The following is a 19,417-nucleotide window of genomic DNA, read 5'->3' on the forward strand; positions in this document are numbered from 1 at the left end:
TGATATTTGGCGAAATTCAGAGTATCATTCTATACTTTTGGATGACTGAAGTTATCATTCTATACTTTTACGTGATATCATTCTATACTTTTGGCTTATAATGATAGTTTCGTCATTTTTTAGGTCGAAGTATCATTTTATCGGCTGCGAAATTAAACTATCATTCTATCCGACAAAAACTATGATTCTATCCGGCAAAACTATCATTCTATCCGCCAAAGGTATCATTTTATCAAACTAAAGTATCATTCTATCTGCTGTGAGTATCATTTTATCATTTTATCAGTCAAGAGTATCATTTTATCAACTCATAGTATCATTCTATCCGGCAAAACTATCATTCTAGCCAATAAACCTTTCATTTTATCATTTTACGTGATATTTGGCGAAATTCAGAGTATCATTCTATACTTTTGGATAACTGAAGTTATCATTCTATACTTTTACTTGATATCATTCTATACTTTTGGCTTATAATGATAGTTTCGTCATTTTTTAGGTCGAAGTATCATTTTATCGGCTGCGAAATTAAACTATCATTCTATCCGGCAAAAACTATCATTATATCCGGCAAAACTACCATTCTATCCGCCAAAGGTATCATTTTATCAACTAAAGTATCATTCTATCTGCTGTGAGTATCATTTTATCAGTCAAGAGTATCATTTTATCAACTCATAGTATCATTCTATCCGGCAAAACTATCATTCTATCCAATAAACCTATCATTTTATCATTTTACGTGATATTTGGCGAAATTCAGAGTATCATTTTATCAACTCATAGTATCATTTTATCAACTCAGAGTATCATTCTATCCGGCAAAACTATCATTCTATGCAATAAACCTATCATTTTATCATTGTATCATTTTACGTGATATTTGGCGAAATTCAGAAATTAAATGAGCGAAATGACAGTTTTACCCCTCTGCCTTTTTTTTATGAAGTAAATCTAAGTTTGAATCTCAACCGCGAGATTTTAAAAATGTGGGGTCCAGATTTAGTTATAGGGTTATTACGATATTTAGAGGTTATCAATATAACGCACCCCTATATATATATATATATATATATATAGGGGTGCGTTATTCTCCTATTCATCTCTTAGATCCTTTATTCTTCTTAATATGAGCCGTTAGATCTCATTCATCAAAGGTCCAGATGATTTGCATTATTACACTATAATGGTGCATTATTAGTCGGTGTGCATTATTCAACTGAAAATCTGCATTATTACACTATAATGGTGCATTATTAGTCGGTGTGCATTATTCAACAGAAAATCTGCATTATTAAATGACACGTGGCACTAATCTAACCGTCGGATGACAAAATCGTGAGGCTGAGATCAAGAAGGAAAAAGGAGAAAATATGCAAAAAGAAAATGAATACATCCCTATATATATATATATATATATAGGGTATTCATCTATCAAAATACGCCCTTAAGTACAAAAATACAAACCAAATCTGGAGCGTAGGATCTTATTATGGGCGGCCACGATTTAGTCTTGACAACCATTTTGTTATGTCATAATAAGAATGAATTGAGGCATAAAAGGGTAAAATGGAAAGAAAAAATATGAACAGACGTTCCGTTTTTTCTTCACGGAAATCATGGGATCATTACTCCACACGCCATTAACCTGATTGTTCGGTTCCCGCCTATTCAATTCGTCTCTCCCCCCGCAATATATCTAACTCCCCCCAATAAACCCTAATCACCTAAATCACACATTACCTCTGTAAATTCTAAAGCGGCAAAACAATTAGAAACTCGAACCACTCTTTGTTCGATCGAAGATTCGTCAGATAGTTCACCTAAATCGGCCATCCACAATAAGCGCTCCAGCCCAGAAAATCTACCCCGATCCCACCAATCAACGAACAGGAAGATCCAACAATCAACTACGGCAATGGTGAATACTCGGGCATCTGGATCTGCAACGAATGACGGAAAAGGTTAGATGTTTGTAGTATCCCATGACCTACACCCCTTTCAAATACTTCAAAACTATAACGGCTTTTTTTGTTCAACCAGTGTATCAGAGGAGTAACACTAAAAACAAGCCACCGCGGATCCCCAAAGCTCAAACCGGTAAATTGTTTTCCCCTTCTAGTTTATTTAATGAGGTACTACCGTATCGATTTTGGAAGCAGCGTATGTAATTGTGTTATTTTTCATAAACAAAAGCCCATTCTGCATCCAAACCAACAAAAGAAGCAAGCGAATGTATGCATGACATAAATCCATATTATTATGTTTTATTTGTTTCATTCTTGTACCGCTGCTCTGTTAAAAAGGCAAAATAAAGAGATACAGAACAAAAATTAATTGCTTGACTATCAGGCATATTTATGTGAATTTTTAAATGTTATGTTAAAAGCTAATGTGATTATGTTTCAGGGGTTGTACCACAAAACAAAACAACACCGCAATCCAACAAAGGGAATGAGGCTGATGCAAAAACAGCAATTCCTGGTAACGGTCTGTGATCCTCCCAACTGGTACTTAGTTGTGATGTTTGAGATGATATATGTAAATACATTTGGTTTTGTTAAACCCCTAGGGCTTAAGATGGAACAAATCATTATTAACTCTCTCTGTTATTTAGAAAGATGTGATTGTTTGTAGGAAAAAAGGTGATTTTTGAGATGATATATGTAAATACACGTATAATGACTTCTCACTATTATACTACTCCTGGAGCATGACATTTTTACCTCTAACTGATATTTTGAAAGTATGACCCAAATGCATGATGTGCAGACCCAAGATGAGCATATGTACTCATGACCTACATATTCAATTAATATGCCCCAAACTAGTTAAAATGCATTAGGTGTAATTGTTAGAGAAATCTTCGACCGTGCTAATACTTGGCAGCCATGAGCATGCATGAATATAACTGTAAAACAAGTTATCTATTACTTAGTTGGTTTTTACCATTATATAAAGAATACGATTCGACAACCATAGTGAATTGCAGGGTGAACTCGCAAGAAGACGCGGTGTGAAACAATTTGAAATTACAAACGTAAATGTAATTCAAAATTGTGATGTTACACCACAGAATGGAGTAAACAAGGTAATTCTATTGTACTAAAATTTTAGCTTTATTGGTTACCGCAACAAATATGTTTCTAAACTGACCCTATCGTATAATATGAAACAATTGTTTCTGTACATCATTGACATACGTAGACATTCAGTAATATTAATATTTAATGTAGTCTGTGGCGGAGATTAGTAGCTTCACGACTGTAGGAATGATTCAAAGCTCGAATACAGAAAAATCATTTATAAGTGTTGGATCTGAAGAAGCACGTTTGTGTGCGTCAAAGGTAAATGTCAAAATTTAAAATGAGATTAAAACACTATGTGTACTGCTATGCTTGTTGAGTTCCTATATACTTATTGACATTTTTTATCCAGAGTGATAAACAGGAACGCAACAACATGATTGGAACATCATTTAACGGTAGTAGCGTTGCATCAAATCAGAAGGGTATAGAACAGGTACAAACTAAATGGATATATTTTCTTGTATAGACCCATTGTTAACCATATATCAGGCATAACAATGTCATCCACATATTATTACACTGCCTAATACGCACTGATATATAAACAGGAAGGAACTATCAATGTTGAAGAGTTGTAAAATCAGCCATGGCTGACTACATGGATGGCGGTGGTGATGACGCTGTTGATGAATTTTATTCGGAGGCTTCAGCAACGAAAACGACACCAAGTTTGGATAATCAGCTTAGAAGCAATGATGATACTAATGTATGTGGCTATCCATACTTACGATATCAAACAATATTTATTATGACGTCTTATGTACGATTTTGTTAAAATCAACATGTAGGGTTTGTATGTGGCTATCCATACTTACGATATCAAACAATACTTCATATTTATTATGACGTCTTATGTACGATTTTGTTAAAATCAACATGTAGGGTGAGGAACTCGATGTGGAGGCCATAGTAAAATCTGCAGTGGAAGCGTACATGGAATGTGATGAGGTTGATGCGGATTTTGTCACACCTTTCACTAATAAATCAGAACCAAAACTGAGCGAAGCTTTGGTCATCAATGCAAACAAACAAGTAAGATTTGTTGTAATTAGGAATGTAGACGTATGTGGTAGGTCGTGTACTTCCTAATCCAACCAAACAAATTATATCTAAATCATATACCACTGATCAATACCTTCTACTTCTAGCCACATGACAGGCAACAACCATTTAAGGTGAACATTCGCACCAAGACAGACATGAGATGTTCTAATGCACTACGTTCACCATTTCTTGAGAGAGCAGTCACTGTGTCACTAAAGCTTACTCCAGATGAACGAGTAATGTATTACTGGTTGATGACCACTGACCACAGAAATGAGTAAGTGTTTTGATATCATCATAGATTTTGCATTTTTTGCCCTGAATTCAATCAAATAAATAATTGTCATAATTACAGAGAACAAATTATCTACAATGACCCAGTAGTTGAGGTCATGCTCTTGGAATTCTGTTCGCTACTGCCGAATCATGAGGTTTCAAGTGGAGTAATTAGCTCCTTCTGCTCTGTACTTAACCATATGGAAGCCTTGAAATCTGCCACCTCTCCAAAAAGACTATTTTTCACAACCTACCCTGCTGTGAGTTAACCTATTCGATTATTTGTTAACCTAAACATGATAACTAACTCTACTGACATAAATATGTGCAGCTTTACACGGTTGTTATGAGTAATGGCCAGGATGATGATGCAGAAATACTAGATGAATTTGCCTCAAACATTGACAAAGAGGTCAGCGAAATACCACACTTCGCATGGGGTGACATAGATATGGTATGTTGCTGCATAGTCAATAACATACTACTGTGTTACTATGACAAAAAAACAACACTCATTCTACCATTGAGGACTAATCTATTACACAAAATAGGTATTCTTTGCATTCTGCGTTTCAAAAAGGTACTACACTGTGTGCTTTTGTTTCAAACGAAGATCAGTGGAGATTATAGATGCTTGTAACGATGGAGAAGACAATGACTTGCGATTCACCTACGGAAGTATTCCAGAGGCATTGGTATGAATTAAACATTACACCTCACAGTACTACAAAATAATGGTTGATACTAACACTTTGCATGCATTACAGAGGACATTCTTTTGTAAGTATTTATCAAGAATTGGTTGTCACACTCAATGCAAATCAGTTATAAACGTGCCTATTCAGAGGATGAAGATGAGTTGGAGAACAACTGACTGAAGGGGCTGGCAGCGGAAGCTTGCGTTCAAAACGGATCACATGAATTTGATCTATTTAGCAGATTATTTAGACAAAATCTATTCGCGTAATTATCACATGTATCATGCTCATAACTTGAATTAAAACATGTTTTAGCACATAAAATTCCTAAATTATGCTTACTACGGAATTAGTCAATTTACCTCGTTGATTCAATCAAGAATCGATGATGGCTTGCTCCGTCTCCACGTGAAGATCTTCAATACAAGACCTCGGATCTTCTGACTGGTGTCCCGAACTATACGCTGATATTTGTGTGGGCAAATCTCACCAACGTACTAAGACTCGAATAATGGAAGACAGAACTCAGCTCACGGAGGGAGCACAATTTTTGAAAACTCTCTTAAGAGGGGGGGGACGAAAATTTTACCAAGTAATTGTTGTGTTTTCTGTCTCCTTTATTCTCCTATTTATATAAGTCACATATTGGGCCCAGTCAGGGATCTAAGGAAGAATCTGGAACAGGCCTCACCCAATTAGCTTTTCACTAATTAAATTGAACCCACAATTTAATATAAGCTTATATTGGAATATTACGAGCAGCCACTACAGAAGTAATATTGCACTGCCTTCCAAATCCGAAATTACAAGTATTCCGGGTTTCCTTTAATTGTATTTGATTTATTTCCCGCGCTTAAGATGGAAACATCCATTAATTAATTAATGTCTGCTATAGACTTAATTAATTAACATATTTCGAATTCCAAGAGTGGACTTAGCAAGAAACTCTTATTTATTATTCATAGAGTAATCAAACTCCAACTAGCTAGGTTCCGAATAATAAAACCTCGTTTCGAGCTCCTCTTGTGGATGTTATCAAACAAGACTCTCCTCGCGCACGTTTCAACATAATAGCAATCCTAGCACCTCTAGATAATGATCACCACTACCCAATATACCTAGATCGTTGGGTTACGAAAAACCCGCACCTTTGGTAAGTCAAAGTAGTGGATACTCAATATCGTATGCTCAATGCTAACGTACATTGATTAAGAAATTAATTCTCAAGACCTCGTCTTTCAGTAGATAGCATAAAGACTCGTCTTGCTGTTAGATCCATTCAGTGCTATACCACACCAACGTCATCTTATTTCAATAAGGTTTAGAAATAATCGGACTGACATTGCAACCTTTCGCGATAGGTAGTCTAGGCCTATCTAGGTTGTGAAATTCTTATTTTTCTTTGTTTAGAACTGACCGTGTTACCTTAAATTGGACGATGCCCACAACCGGTCTACTAAAACAAAGACTTAGACTTTGTTACGTTTGCTCATACATTTAAATATGCAATAAACAACCATTAAACGTAAAACATAACGACATTATGACAAAAATAATCTGTTGCATTTATTGGAAAATAACCATTAGAGTTTTACAGTATCCAATCACTCGAAAGGTGATTTCTAGTATACAAAACCCAAACAATCTCCCACTTATACTCAAAACAGCTTTCGAGTATACAAAATAGTAGTGCACACGTCTAAATTTCTCCCACTTATACTGAAAGCGAGTTGAGGTCTTGAATGAGTCGAACTCTCATCCCTTCAACGTGGCACTCGAACGGTTTTACCGCCAAAGCCTTTGTAAAAGGATCTGCCAGGTTGTTCTCTGACGCAATCTTGACCACTTTTATGTCTCCTCTCTGCACTATATCTCTAATGATATGATACTTCCGCTCTATGTGTTTGTTCGCTTTGTGAGCTCTTGGTTCTTTCGAGTTTGCCACAGCACCAGAATTGTCACAATAAATAGTGATGCTCTTGGGCAGATTCGAAACCACACCTAAATCCATAAGGAAGTTCTTGAACCATACAGCCTCTTTTGCAGCCTCTAATGCGGCCACATACTCGGCTTCCATGGTCGAGTCCGCGATGCATTTCTGCTTCACACTCTTCCAAATTACGGCTCCACCTCCTAAGGTGAACACATATCCTGAAGTAAATTTTCTCGAGTCCTGATCAGCTTGAAAGTCTGAGTCAGTATATCCCAAAGGACAGAGCTCGGCTGCATTGTAAACTAGAGCATAGTCCTTAGTCCGTTTAAGGTACTTGAGTATGTTCTTTACGGCAGTCCAATGTCCTTAGCCCGGATTTGACTGATATCTTGCCACCATGCCAACAGCAAAGCAAATATCTGGTCAGTACAAAGCATAGCATACATGAGACTTCCAACTGCCGAAGCATATGGAATCTTTCTCATTGCATGTATCTCAGACGGCGTTTTAGGGCACATCTCTTGAGATAAATGGATGCCATGTCTAAAAGGAAAGAAACCTTTCTTGGCGTCCTGCATGCTAAAACGACTAAGTACTGTTTGGATGTAAGATTCTTGAGATAAGCACAACATCTTCTTCTCTCGATTCCGAAGAACCTTGATCCCGAGGATGTGTCCCGCGTCTCCCATATCCTTCATCTCGAACTGGTTTGATAACCATGTTCGAACTGATGACAACATCTTTTTATTGTTTCCAATTAGAAGAATGCCATCTACATATAAAACTAAGAACACCACATTCCCCTTATCAACTTTCTTATACACACAGCTTTCACTTGGGCACTTTTCGAATCCAAACTTGCAAACAGTTTGATCGAAACATTGGTTCCACGATCTGGATGCTTGCTTAAGGCCATAAATGGCCTTCTTAAGCTTCCAAACCATGTGTTCTTTGCCCTTTGTGGCATATCCTTCGGGTTGTTCCATGTAGATGGTCTCCTCAAGACTGCCGTTTAGGAATGCAGTCTTAACGTCCATCTGCCATACATCTCAATCCATATAAGCTGCTATAGACAACAGTATCTGGATCGATTTGAGCAAGGCCACTGGGGAGAAGGTCTCATCATAATCGATGCCTTCCTTTTGGGTATACCCCTTGGCCACTAGTCTTGCTTTGAAGACTTTAACTCGTCCATCGGGTCCACGTTTACGTTTATATATCCACTTGCTCCCAATGGCAGTACAACCTTCGGGTAGGACGGACAAATCGTAGACGTCTTTGTCTATCATAGATTGTAGTTCTGAATCCATTGCTTTTACCCATTCGCAATGATCGATATCTGCCTGCGCCTCCGCAAAGTTCCAGGGATCTAATACATTGCTGTCCGAGGAGTGATCCATAGATTCTCCCAAACCAATGTATCTGTCGGGCTCATGTGAGACCCTCCCACTGCGGCGCGGCACTACAATATTTTGAATAGAAGTTGAAGTTTCGGGAATTGTTTGTACACTTGATACTTGTTCTTGGTTAATGGAACTTGTGACTGAAGTTAGCTCATCAAGAGTCATTTCACTGCTGGGTTTATGATTCATTACATAGTCTTCCTCTAAGAATGTCGCGTGAGTGCTCACTATGACTTTCTTATCTCGGAGACTAAAGAATTCATAACATTTCGTTCCTTTGGGGTATCCTATAAACAAACATACCTCCGTCCTAGATCCTAGCTTAGTTGGATCCTTTTCCAATACATGAGCCGGGCAACCCCAAACCTTGAGATGTGCTAGATTGGGCTTACGCCCAGTCCACAACTCATATGGAGTTTTAGGTACGGATTTTGATGGTAAATTGTCTAAAATGTGACTTGCGGAAAGCAAGGCATGTCCCCAAAACGAAATAGGCAGACGTGCATAACTCATCATCGATCGAACCATGTTTAATAAGGTCATGTTCCTTCTTTCAGCCACGCCGTTCTGCTGGGGCGTGCCCAGCGCAGTCAGTTGGGATTGAATTCCCACTTCCGATAAGTAGTCCAAAAATTCGGCACTGAGGTATTCGCCTCCACGATCAGATCGTAGGCATTTGATATTCTTCCCATGATACTTCTCCACAAGAGTCTTAAAGTCTTTAAACTTGTCAAAAGACTCTGACTTGTGACGCATCAAGTAGACATATCCAATTTTCGAGAAGTCATCAATAAATGTGATGAAGTATCGAAAACCACCTCTTGCCTCAGTTGACATTGGTCCACATACATCGGAATGAACGAGCTCAAGTACTTCCTTGGACCTATTGCCCTTAGCCTTAAAAGGCCTCTTGGTCATCTTGCCTTCTAAGCATGACTCACACTTATGAAAAGGTTCCTCCTCTAGACCTTTGATAAGATCTTGTTGAACAAGAGAATGGATCCCCCTTTCATTGGCATGACCAAGTCTAAGGTGCCACAAGTACGTTTCGTTCATTGAATTTGAAGGTTCTTTTCGTTTCTTTGAAATTTTCAATGTTGTATTGAGTTCTGATTTGCGATAATTAAACTGTGTAGAAGTGATTGTGTACAGATTGTTTTCCATGATACCACGACAGATATAAGAACCATCTTTCTTAATAATGCAGTTGTCATTAAAAGAAATCAAATATTCATCATAAACCAATTTAGAAACTGAAATTAAATTTCTTTCTAAAAGAATGTATCAACAAAACATTCTTCAAAATCAAAAATCTATCACTACTAAAACGCAAATAAATGTCTCCCACTGCAACGGCCGCCACTTTGGTAGCGTCGCCCAGCTGGACTTCGATCTCACGATCATGTAGCCGTCTTGTCACCTGCAATAAGTCAGGATCAAAACAAATATGATCAGTGGCTCCTGTGTCAATAACCCAAGTGCAAATTGATGTCGAAGTCAAACAAGACTCGACAACTAGAGCCTGGTGCATACCTGTAGCCTTGCCCCGTTTAGGACAGTCTGGCTTCCAATGCCCCTTTTCTCCACACTTGAAACACTTCCCCGTGGGCTTCTTGTTAGCCCTCTTCTTCTTCTTTCCCTTAGCTATCTTGGCCGGTCCTGAGTTCGGTGCCTGCCTTTTTCCTTTGCTAGGCTTTAAGCCAGAGGAACGAGGCGCCGAAATCATCATGGCCGCCTTAGCCTGGACCATAAGGTCCTCTGCTGACTGGAGTTCAGTCAACAGCTCTGCCAAGGTGTAATTCCTTTTGTTCATCTCGAAGTTGAGCTTGAACTGTTGGAAGCTAGGGGGAAGACTTTGAAGGATGATAGTCACCTGGGACTCGGGATCGATCATCCCTCCCATGACCTCAATTTGGTTGAGGTGGCCCATCATCTCGAGGACGTGGTCCCTCACAGACGAGCCTTCCTTCATTGTCTTCGACATGATACTCCGAAAGGCTTAAGACTTCGTCGTTCGATTCTGAGTACCAAAAAGATTTTTGAGATTCTGCATAATCTCGGCGGCTGTTTCCATGGCTGAATGCTGATGCTTGAGTACTGAAGACATAGAAGCCAACATGTAGCACTTAGCCATCTCATTCGCCTTATGCCACCGTCTGTGTGCATCTCTGACTCCTGCCGCAGCGGTAGCCGCCGGCACTGGAGGTCGCGGGGTGGTGAGCACAAAGATGTACTCATCTGCTGTGAGAACGATGTCCAAATTTTGTTTCCATTCTATGTAATTTTGGCCCTCGAGTTTATTTTCTTTGAGAATTGCGGAAAGAGGATTGAATGATATATTGACGATTTGATTTGCATTGCAAAACAGAGTATTTTACTATTGTCATAAACTTATGTAAGAAGTTTGATTAGATTAACCATAAAACTTTTCAAAATCTTACAACTGTAAAATTAAAATTTTATACCCTCCAGAGGAAGTCAATACGCATTAAAATCTTACAATTTTACTGGTCACAACACCGACGAATAGTCCAGAGACCACAGAGTGGCATGGCCGCCTAATGTTGCCTAAGCAAGACCACCGAATTTAGCATTACAGAGTCTCATTTCTACAACACACTCCCATAACAATGCTTGTGTGCTGCTAACAAGATCAAGCTATCTCATAAATCCTGTGTGAACTTCTGAATCTCACAGTTTCTTAGGATTATTGTCCCCACAGAGCAGGTGGTGATAATATTGGAAACTACATTCTAGTTCATACTATTTATATTTGAGAAGTCCGCCCTCATGAACTTGCTATTTTCTTAGGATTATTGTCCCCACATAGCAGGTGGCGATAATATTAGAAAAAGGCTTCATAAATTGCAGACCAATTGATGGAGACCATATACAAACGTTGAGTTCGTAATTATAGCTTAGATATTTTGGGTTATGGTTTTACTTTAATTATCCTTAGCCTTGAGGCAGTTTAAGGCTTAATTAAATTCTGTTGGTATTTAATTATTGTTCTAGAATATAATTCTTATTCATGTCTACTATAAGGTATATCTAAAATAAACAAATTATTTAATTCTTAATAAGACATGAAAAATTAAATTCAAATTAATTCCATGTTCAAGATTAGGAAGAGATATTTCATTATTTAATGTATTCATGCATATCTATCCTTTTTAGGATCTTAGATATATAAATATTAGGAAACTATTAAATTATTCTTATCCATATCATCTAGGAATCAAAATATTATTATTTATTTCCATAGATATAGAAAATAATAAAAATATTCCTTAAATCTAGATAAATATTAGGAAACTATTAAATTATTCTCATCTATATCATCTAGGAATAAAATAACATTATTTATTTCCATAGATATAGATAATAATAAAAATAAACAAATTATTTATCCTCTAGGAAATTATAGTTCTAGAATATAATTCTTATTCATGTCTACTATAAGGTATATCTAAAATAAACAAATTATTTAATTCTTAATAAGACATGAAAAATTAAATTCAAATTAATTCCATGTTCAAGATTAGGAAGAGATATTTCATTATTTAATGTATTCATGCATATCTATCCTTTTTAGGATCTTAGATATATAAATATTAGGAAACTATTAAATTATTCTTATCCATATCATCTAGGAATCAAAATATTATTATTTATTTCCATAGATATAGAAAATAATAAAAATATTCCTTAAATCTAGATAAATATTAGGAAACTATTAAATTATTCTCATCTATATCATCTAGGAATAAAATAACATTATTTATTTCCATAGATATAGATAATAATAAAAATATTCCTAAAATCTAGGTAAATCTTCCAAAAAGATTTTATTTCCATTAAATAATAATATTTTAATGATATCTTTTAATAAAATAATTAAATAATCATTAAAATAATATTTCATCGTTATCTCATCGTACGAGGTTCGCACGAACGATGAACGACGAAAATCTGACAAGTTCTTCGTCGGACCACGACGCACGAAGCGTCTCGGCCACCAGCGCGCAGATGGCGCGCCAGCGTCTCGGCCAGCGGCTCGTCGGGTGCCGACGCTCCTCGGCCAAGCGTGCGCCTCTCGGCCAGCGTCTCGGCGCCCGTCTCGACGTCTCGGCTCGTCGAGTGCCGACGCTCCTCGGCCAGGCGCGCGCGCGGCGGCGTGCACCTCTCGGCCAGCGTCTCGGCACCCGGCTCGACCCTCCGAGCCGTCGGGTGGCGCGAGCCCTCGGCCAGCGGCGCGCACGGTGGCGCGCCCGCTCTCGGCCAGCTCCAACCTTCCGCCTAGGGTTCGGCTGGTGGCTCGCGGTGTCTCGGTGGTTCTCGGACGAACCACCACTCCGCGCCAGTCACCGCCGTGTCGGCCTCGACCCGGATGCCGTCTGGTGCGTGTGGTCTCGGCCGGCGGCGCGCACGAGTCCCCACTCGTCTGCGCGTCGCCCCGTGATCACGGCTCCCACTGTCTCGACATCCCTCCCTCGATCGCACGTGATGCGTTCGAGCAATTCAAGTTCTTTGATTCGATAGTTCTTGAGTTCATCATGCATAAAATTAAACAAAAACACCAAGAACATGCTTCGCAATCAAATAGCACATGCATACATCAATTTCGCGAAATTTAAATCCAAATAATCAGAGCCAAAGACTGGCTCTGACACCAACTGAAGGGGCTGGCAGCGGAAGCATGCATTCAAAACGGATCACATAAATTTGATCTATTTAGCAGATTATTTAGACAAAATCTATTCGCTTAATTATCACATGTATCATGCTCATAACTTGAATTAAAACATGCTTTAGCACATAAAATTCCTAAAACATGCTTACTACGGAACTAGCCAATTTACCTCGTTGATTCAATCAAGAATCGATGATGGCTTGCTCCGTCTCCATGTGAAGATCTTTAATACAAGACCTCGGATCTTCTGACTGGTGTCCCGGACTATACGCTGATATTTGTGTGGGCAAATCTCACCAACTTACTAGGACTCGAATAATGGAAGACAGAACTCAGCTCACGGAGGGAGCACAATTTTCAAAAACTCTCTTAAGAGGGGGGGACGAAAATTTTACCAAGTAATTGTTGTGTTTTCTGTCTCCTTTATTCTCCTATTTATATAAGTCACATATTGTGCCCAGTCAGGGATCTAAGGAAGAATCTGGAACAGGCCTCACCCAATTAGCTTTTTACTAATTAAATTGAACTCACAATTTAATATAAGCTTATATTGGAATATTACGAGCAGCCACTACAGAAGTAATATTGCACTGCCTTCCAAATCCGAAATTACAAGTATTCCGGGTTTCCTTTAATTGTATTTGATTTATTTCCCGCGCTTAAGATGGAAACATCCATTAATTAATTAATGTCTGCTATAGACTTAATTAATTAACATATTTCGAATTCCAAGAGTGGACTTAGCAAGAAACTCTTATTTATTATTCATAGAGTAATCAAACTCCAACTAGCTAGGTTCTGAATAATAAAACCTCGTTTTGAGCTCCTCTTGTGGATGTTATCAAACGAGACTCTCCTCGTGCACGTTTCAACATAATAGCAATCCTAGCACCTCTAGATAATGATCACCACTACCCAATATACCTGGATCGTTGGGTTACGAAAAACCCGCACCTTTGGTAAGTCAAAGTAGTGGATACTCAATATCGTAGGCTCAATGCTAACGTACATTGATTAAGAAATTAATTCTCAAGACCTCGTCTTTCAGTAGATAGCATAAAGACTCGTCTTGCTGTTAGATCCATTCAGTGCTATACCACACCAACGTCATCTTATTTCAATAAGGTTTAGAAATAATCGGACTGACATTGCAACATTTCGCGATAGGTAGTCTAGGCCTATCTAGGTTGTGAAATTCTTATTTTTCTTTGTTTAGAACTGACCGTGTTACCTTAAATTGGACGACGCCCACAACCGGTCTACTAAAACAAAGACTTAGACTTTGTTATGTTTGCTCATACATTTAAATATGCAATAAACAACCATTAAATATAAAACATAACAACATTATGACAAAAATAATCTGTTGCATTTATTGGAAAATAACCATTAGAGTTTTACAGTATCCAATCACTCGAAAGAGAGGGACAATGCAGAAGACAGTGGCGTTTATTTGCTTAGACACCTTGAAGTCTACATGGGTGAAAGAGAGGGACAATGGAATTGTGGACTAACGACAAAAAACAAAGGTGTGCTACAGTTTTTAAGAGCTAAATACAACCGTGTGTTGATGTTGGCAGGAATTAATCACAGCGTGTTACTGAATAAAGATGCGGCATATAAACATTATGCGAAGGAAAACAAGAAAACCAAGATCAACGTAGAACACATGATAGCAAACTACGGATCAGTGCAAATGTTTATTGCATAGGTTAAATAAGTTTTTCATTTTGTTCGTTTCTTTATTGACAATGTTACCCTTGTTTTGGAATTGCGTTTTACACAGCTCATGGATATCAAACACAACATTAAACTGTTTCATCTATAAATTATAAAAAATTTTCATAGCAATTCCATCTGATTGCTTTCCTATTGGATGTGTTATACAAAAACTGGTGTTGTAAACAGTATTCTGTATATTGTGTCATAATAGAGTGCATATGTAGGTCATATAATTGTTAATATACTATGTATCAAATTATACAACACCATAAATCATTACCTAACACTATTGGGACACAAACGAACTACCTGAACAAAAGTAAGTTCGATGCAAAAATAATTAGTTGTTTAACAAATACATTAAACCAACCATGCATTTTTATTCAGTGGTATAACCATACTAAAAGCGCCTATACAATTCAAGCGAGGGAAAAAAATTATTTAGAACAATATACAACCATTTGGGTCATACTAATTAATTTTATGTGACATAACAAAAATATGTTAAAATAGGGTCAAACTATAACTACATTCAAGTCATAACACAGGGATTATATTTTATAACTCAAGAGATGAATTTATTCTAATGTGTCATAATAAACAAAAATATAGGTCATGGTCATATAAATATAACATTAAGCAGAATAATCCAAAAATTCATCCATACCATATACCTATGGACAAAGAGAAAGCCACACAAAGTAAACGACTGAACTTCATTAATTTCTATATTCTTAACTTTGCAAACAAAGTGTTCAACATAAATGAATTAAACGAACATTACTTTAAAAAACTAAAAAACTTGTATCAAACATCAGAATTTCTTCTGGACCGCATCTTTTCTTTCTCTTTAAATTTTTCGCAATTCCTAGAATCGTGGTGACCCCACTCCTGACATTTCTTGCATTGACGCATAGGCTTGTTCTTAAGCTTCAAAGCCTTCTCGACTCTTGAAGGGAGTCTACTACCACATCCCTTGGTGCTGACAACTTCAGGTGGTTGAACATCCACTTCCTGAGGTGCCTCAGCCCCATAAAATTCCTCCATTATTTTCTTCTTCTGTGCTGTAGACGTTACAACCCCGTCGGCAAAAAATTGTTGTCGAGCTTCACGCACTATCGATGTCAGCTCATGGATTTGGTCAATATCAACAGACACCGCTTGGTAAAGACCCAACATCTCTCCCAACAAAATTGCTTGAGCCTTCTTCTTCTCATCAACATAAACATGAGTTGCAACATCTGAGTTTTGGACGCCATGAACAGCCTTAAGCAAAGATGATTTCAACCATCGACCTCCAATCAGATACTCCGGAATCAATCGATATCTTTTGTTCTTCAACACCAGGAAGATGTGGCAGCATACAAGAGCAGTCCTCAAAAACATCTTACAACCACATACACAAACAGAATCCTCCACAGATAATGTGACCGACCATATGTTTGAAAAATGATCTAAAACCTTATAAACCTCTGTACTTGAATCATTAGATATAGATACCAGACTGCAATGGTTATAAGCCTCCATAATCTGTTCTTGAATTTCCTTGAACGCACCATCAGTAAATATTGTGGATGCATGCTTCTCAATCGACCATTATGTCTTCAACTTTGCAGTTGTATTATAATCCATATAATCCAGTTTTGTAGAGTAGTTTCTTTGGGCATCAACTGCATTATTGAAATTCATTAAAAAAACAACAAGGTTCGCCCTGGACTGAGTGTACCTCTTGAAAAAACTATTCTGCGACTCCGAAACAGATGTCGTCTTTATCAACGAACTATTAGGAAAGTCCCTAAAGTAGGCTGGAACCCAATACCTTCTTGATTCAAACATAGATACAAACCATTCAGAGCCAACAAGGTCATAAGTCTCCATCACATTCTTCCACTTGTCTTCAAACTCAGTAGGTTCAACAACTCAGACCAAACGCATGAATTCAAATCCTTTTTAAAATCATTATTTCCAAGAAGTGACTTAGGAACCTTTTCAGCTACCTTTGCCATGATGTGCCACATACACCATCTGTGCATTGTAATCACAAGAACTTTTTCAACAGCTACTTTCATGCCCAAGTCTTGATCAGTAATTATCAACTTCGGATGTATGCCCATGCATTTCACAAACTGATTAAAAAGCCAAGAGAACGAATCCGCGCTCTCACTACAAAGCAAATCAGCTCCAAATGACACTGCACGGCCATGGTTGTCCTTACCCAAAAATCATTGAGTACCTTCGAGGGAAAAAAATGAGATATTAAAAGATTTACACGTGCATACTGATATATCAAATAATATGTCATAATAAAACAAAGTAATAGCATAACAGATACACGCATCAATTTTAATTAATAAAACTTTCACCTGTTAGTTGAGTACGTAGTATCGAAAGAAACAATATCACCAAATTGCAAGAAATTCATCTTGGCAATAGGATCGCACCAAAACAAATGATTCAAACGACTCTGGGAATCAACGTCATACTCGTACGTGAAGGCATCACAATTTTCCTTCTTCTTCTTCAACTCATCTATGGTCATTTGGGCGTCACATCCTTCAGCGTATCTTCTGATATCCCGTGTATAGTTGCGAATGTCCAACACAGTACAACCAACAGACTCATAACCGCCCATCAACTCAGTAAGTAACTTGAAAGTTAGAGATGGCCCGATATTAGCACCAACACAATCTGAAATAAATTTTTGATGAACTGGTTCAAGTTGACGATTTAGCCTCATGAACTTGTGGTGTTGTACCTCAACCATGGGATGGTTGTGTTCTTCGTTAAAGTGTTGAATTACGTAACCACGATCTGAATCAAATTTGAAAGCAACAGAAGCATTACATCCACATTTTTTGGATTTGCGTCGCCGTTTGGGTTGTTGATCGTTAAACTTCTGTTCACCCTCTATGTTACACACCATGTAAAACCATAAGGTGATATCATCAACCTTCTTTGAACCGTTCTTCCTTGTATCAAATCCGACGAGTTGCCCATAGTTCTCGTAAAACTCAATTGCGTTGTCCAAAATAGGGAAGCTACAACCAACAAATGGTTTAAGTTCTATTGGGCATTCTAGAATATTTAAATCTGAAATAATTCAAAATGAGAAAATACCCAAAAAATAATAACAAAATTACAATAATCCATCAACTAGAATTAGTAAGCTTATAGGTAATAATAAGATGAAATCGCTTCATAATTGATACTACTATCAAGAAAATAATAAATTAAATACAAAAATCCATCTACTGGAAGTAGTATGATTATATGTCATAATAGGATGAAATCGCTTCATAAAAGTGATACAACTATCATATACAAAAATGGGTCATACTAAACACACATATAAGCATATCACAAAAACGTTGATACCAATTGAATACTAACAGACTCCACTAAAATGTCATAGCCACACGCCAACTAAGTAAGACTTACATCGTTACTAATATTGATACATAAGCAAGAGTAAAAAAAAGGATTATAATTATAAGTCTTCAAAGGATGTTTTAAAAGATAACCTGCATTCTCCACAATGTCATCTACGGGTGACTGATTATCTACATGCGAAGTAGATGGCGTTTCATAATCCATTCCCGGATGTCTATATCATAACAAAATAGAGCAAATCTTATTCTTAAAACATTAAACAATATCAATAAAATTTCAGAAACATAAATTCATACGTCTACATAAAAATTGCCCCCATACAATAAAATGAGATGCATAACTGAATTAGATGGCAATAACTCACCGTATATATTCGACAGAGATACAAGAACTACAAATTCAAAAATTGGATGAAGATAGCAATTTAAACTGAAATGGCTAGCATCGAGATTTTGGAATGGAAACTCAAATGTTGACAGGGAATAAGACTACATCACAATAACTACATCGACAGAGAATTTTTGCATATCTTCAAATGTTAAGACTATGCAGAACTACATTAATTGGAATAGGGTATGCAAATTCAACGAAAGATTGAAGAATAAGAAATTATGGTCTAATACACTACCCTAAAGAGCAATTAGTGGAGAGATGACGGAGCAAAATTATAGGAAATACTATAACTACCAACATACTGCAATTTACTTAATTAACCTTTTTAGATTATAAATAATTAAAATAATAATATCTTCCCATTAAATCTGGCCGTTAATTAATGTAATCTTAAGATTAGATTGTCTAATCCAATGGACATAAAACGGTCTGCAATTCTTGGTTTAAGGTCATTTTTGTTTTGATCAAATACCTATATATATATATAGAGTTGTGATCATATGATAACCCCTAATTTGTGTGATAACCCTATAACCAAATCTGGACCACACATATTTTCTAATCTTGTGGCTGAGATTCAAACTTAGATTTACTTCATAAAAAAGGTGCAGAGGGTAAATATGTCATTTCCCTCATTTAATTTGTGAATTTCGCTCCATTCTTTCCCTCATCGTCTGGAGTGGCGGCGGCAACTTTCTGCATCATCGTCTTCAGCAACAAACATCCACACAGCAATCACAAGCTCCGTTTCCGGATTTACACAGACGACAAGGTTA

The 19,417-nt window shown here is 37.3% G+C and overlaps 1 protein-coding gene across 1 annotated transcript; it reads right to left on the reverse strand.

Moving 5' to 3' along the window:
• Positions 1–15,665: 15,665 nt before the first annotated feature.
• On the reverse strand, positions 15,666–18,452 carry LOC121774320. Its single transcript, XM_042171214.1, has 5 exons — positions 18,380–18,452; positions 17,222–17,948; positions 16,785–16,883; positions 16,585–16,677; positions 15,666–16,362 (listed from the first exon to the last, which is right to left on the reverse strand). The coding sequence occupies exons 1-5, from the start codon at positions 18,450–18,452 to the stop codon at positions 15,666–15,668; spliced, it is 1,689 nt and encodes a 562-aa protein (XP_042027148.1).
• Between the last annotated feature and the right edge of the window lie 965 nt (positions 18,453–19,417).

This window comes from Salvia splendens, chromosome 17 (genome assembly GCF_004379255.2).
Source record: "Salvia splendens isolate huo1 chromosome 17, SspV2, whole genome shotgun sequence".
NCBI lineage: Eukaryota > Viridiplantae > Streptophyta > Magnoliopsida > Lamiales > Lamiaceae > Salvia > Salvia splendens.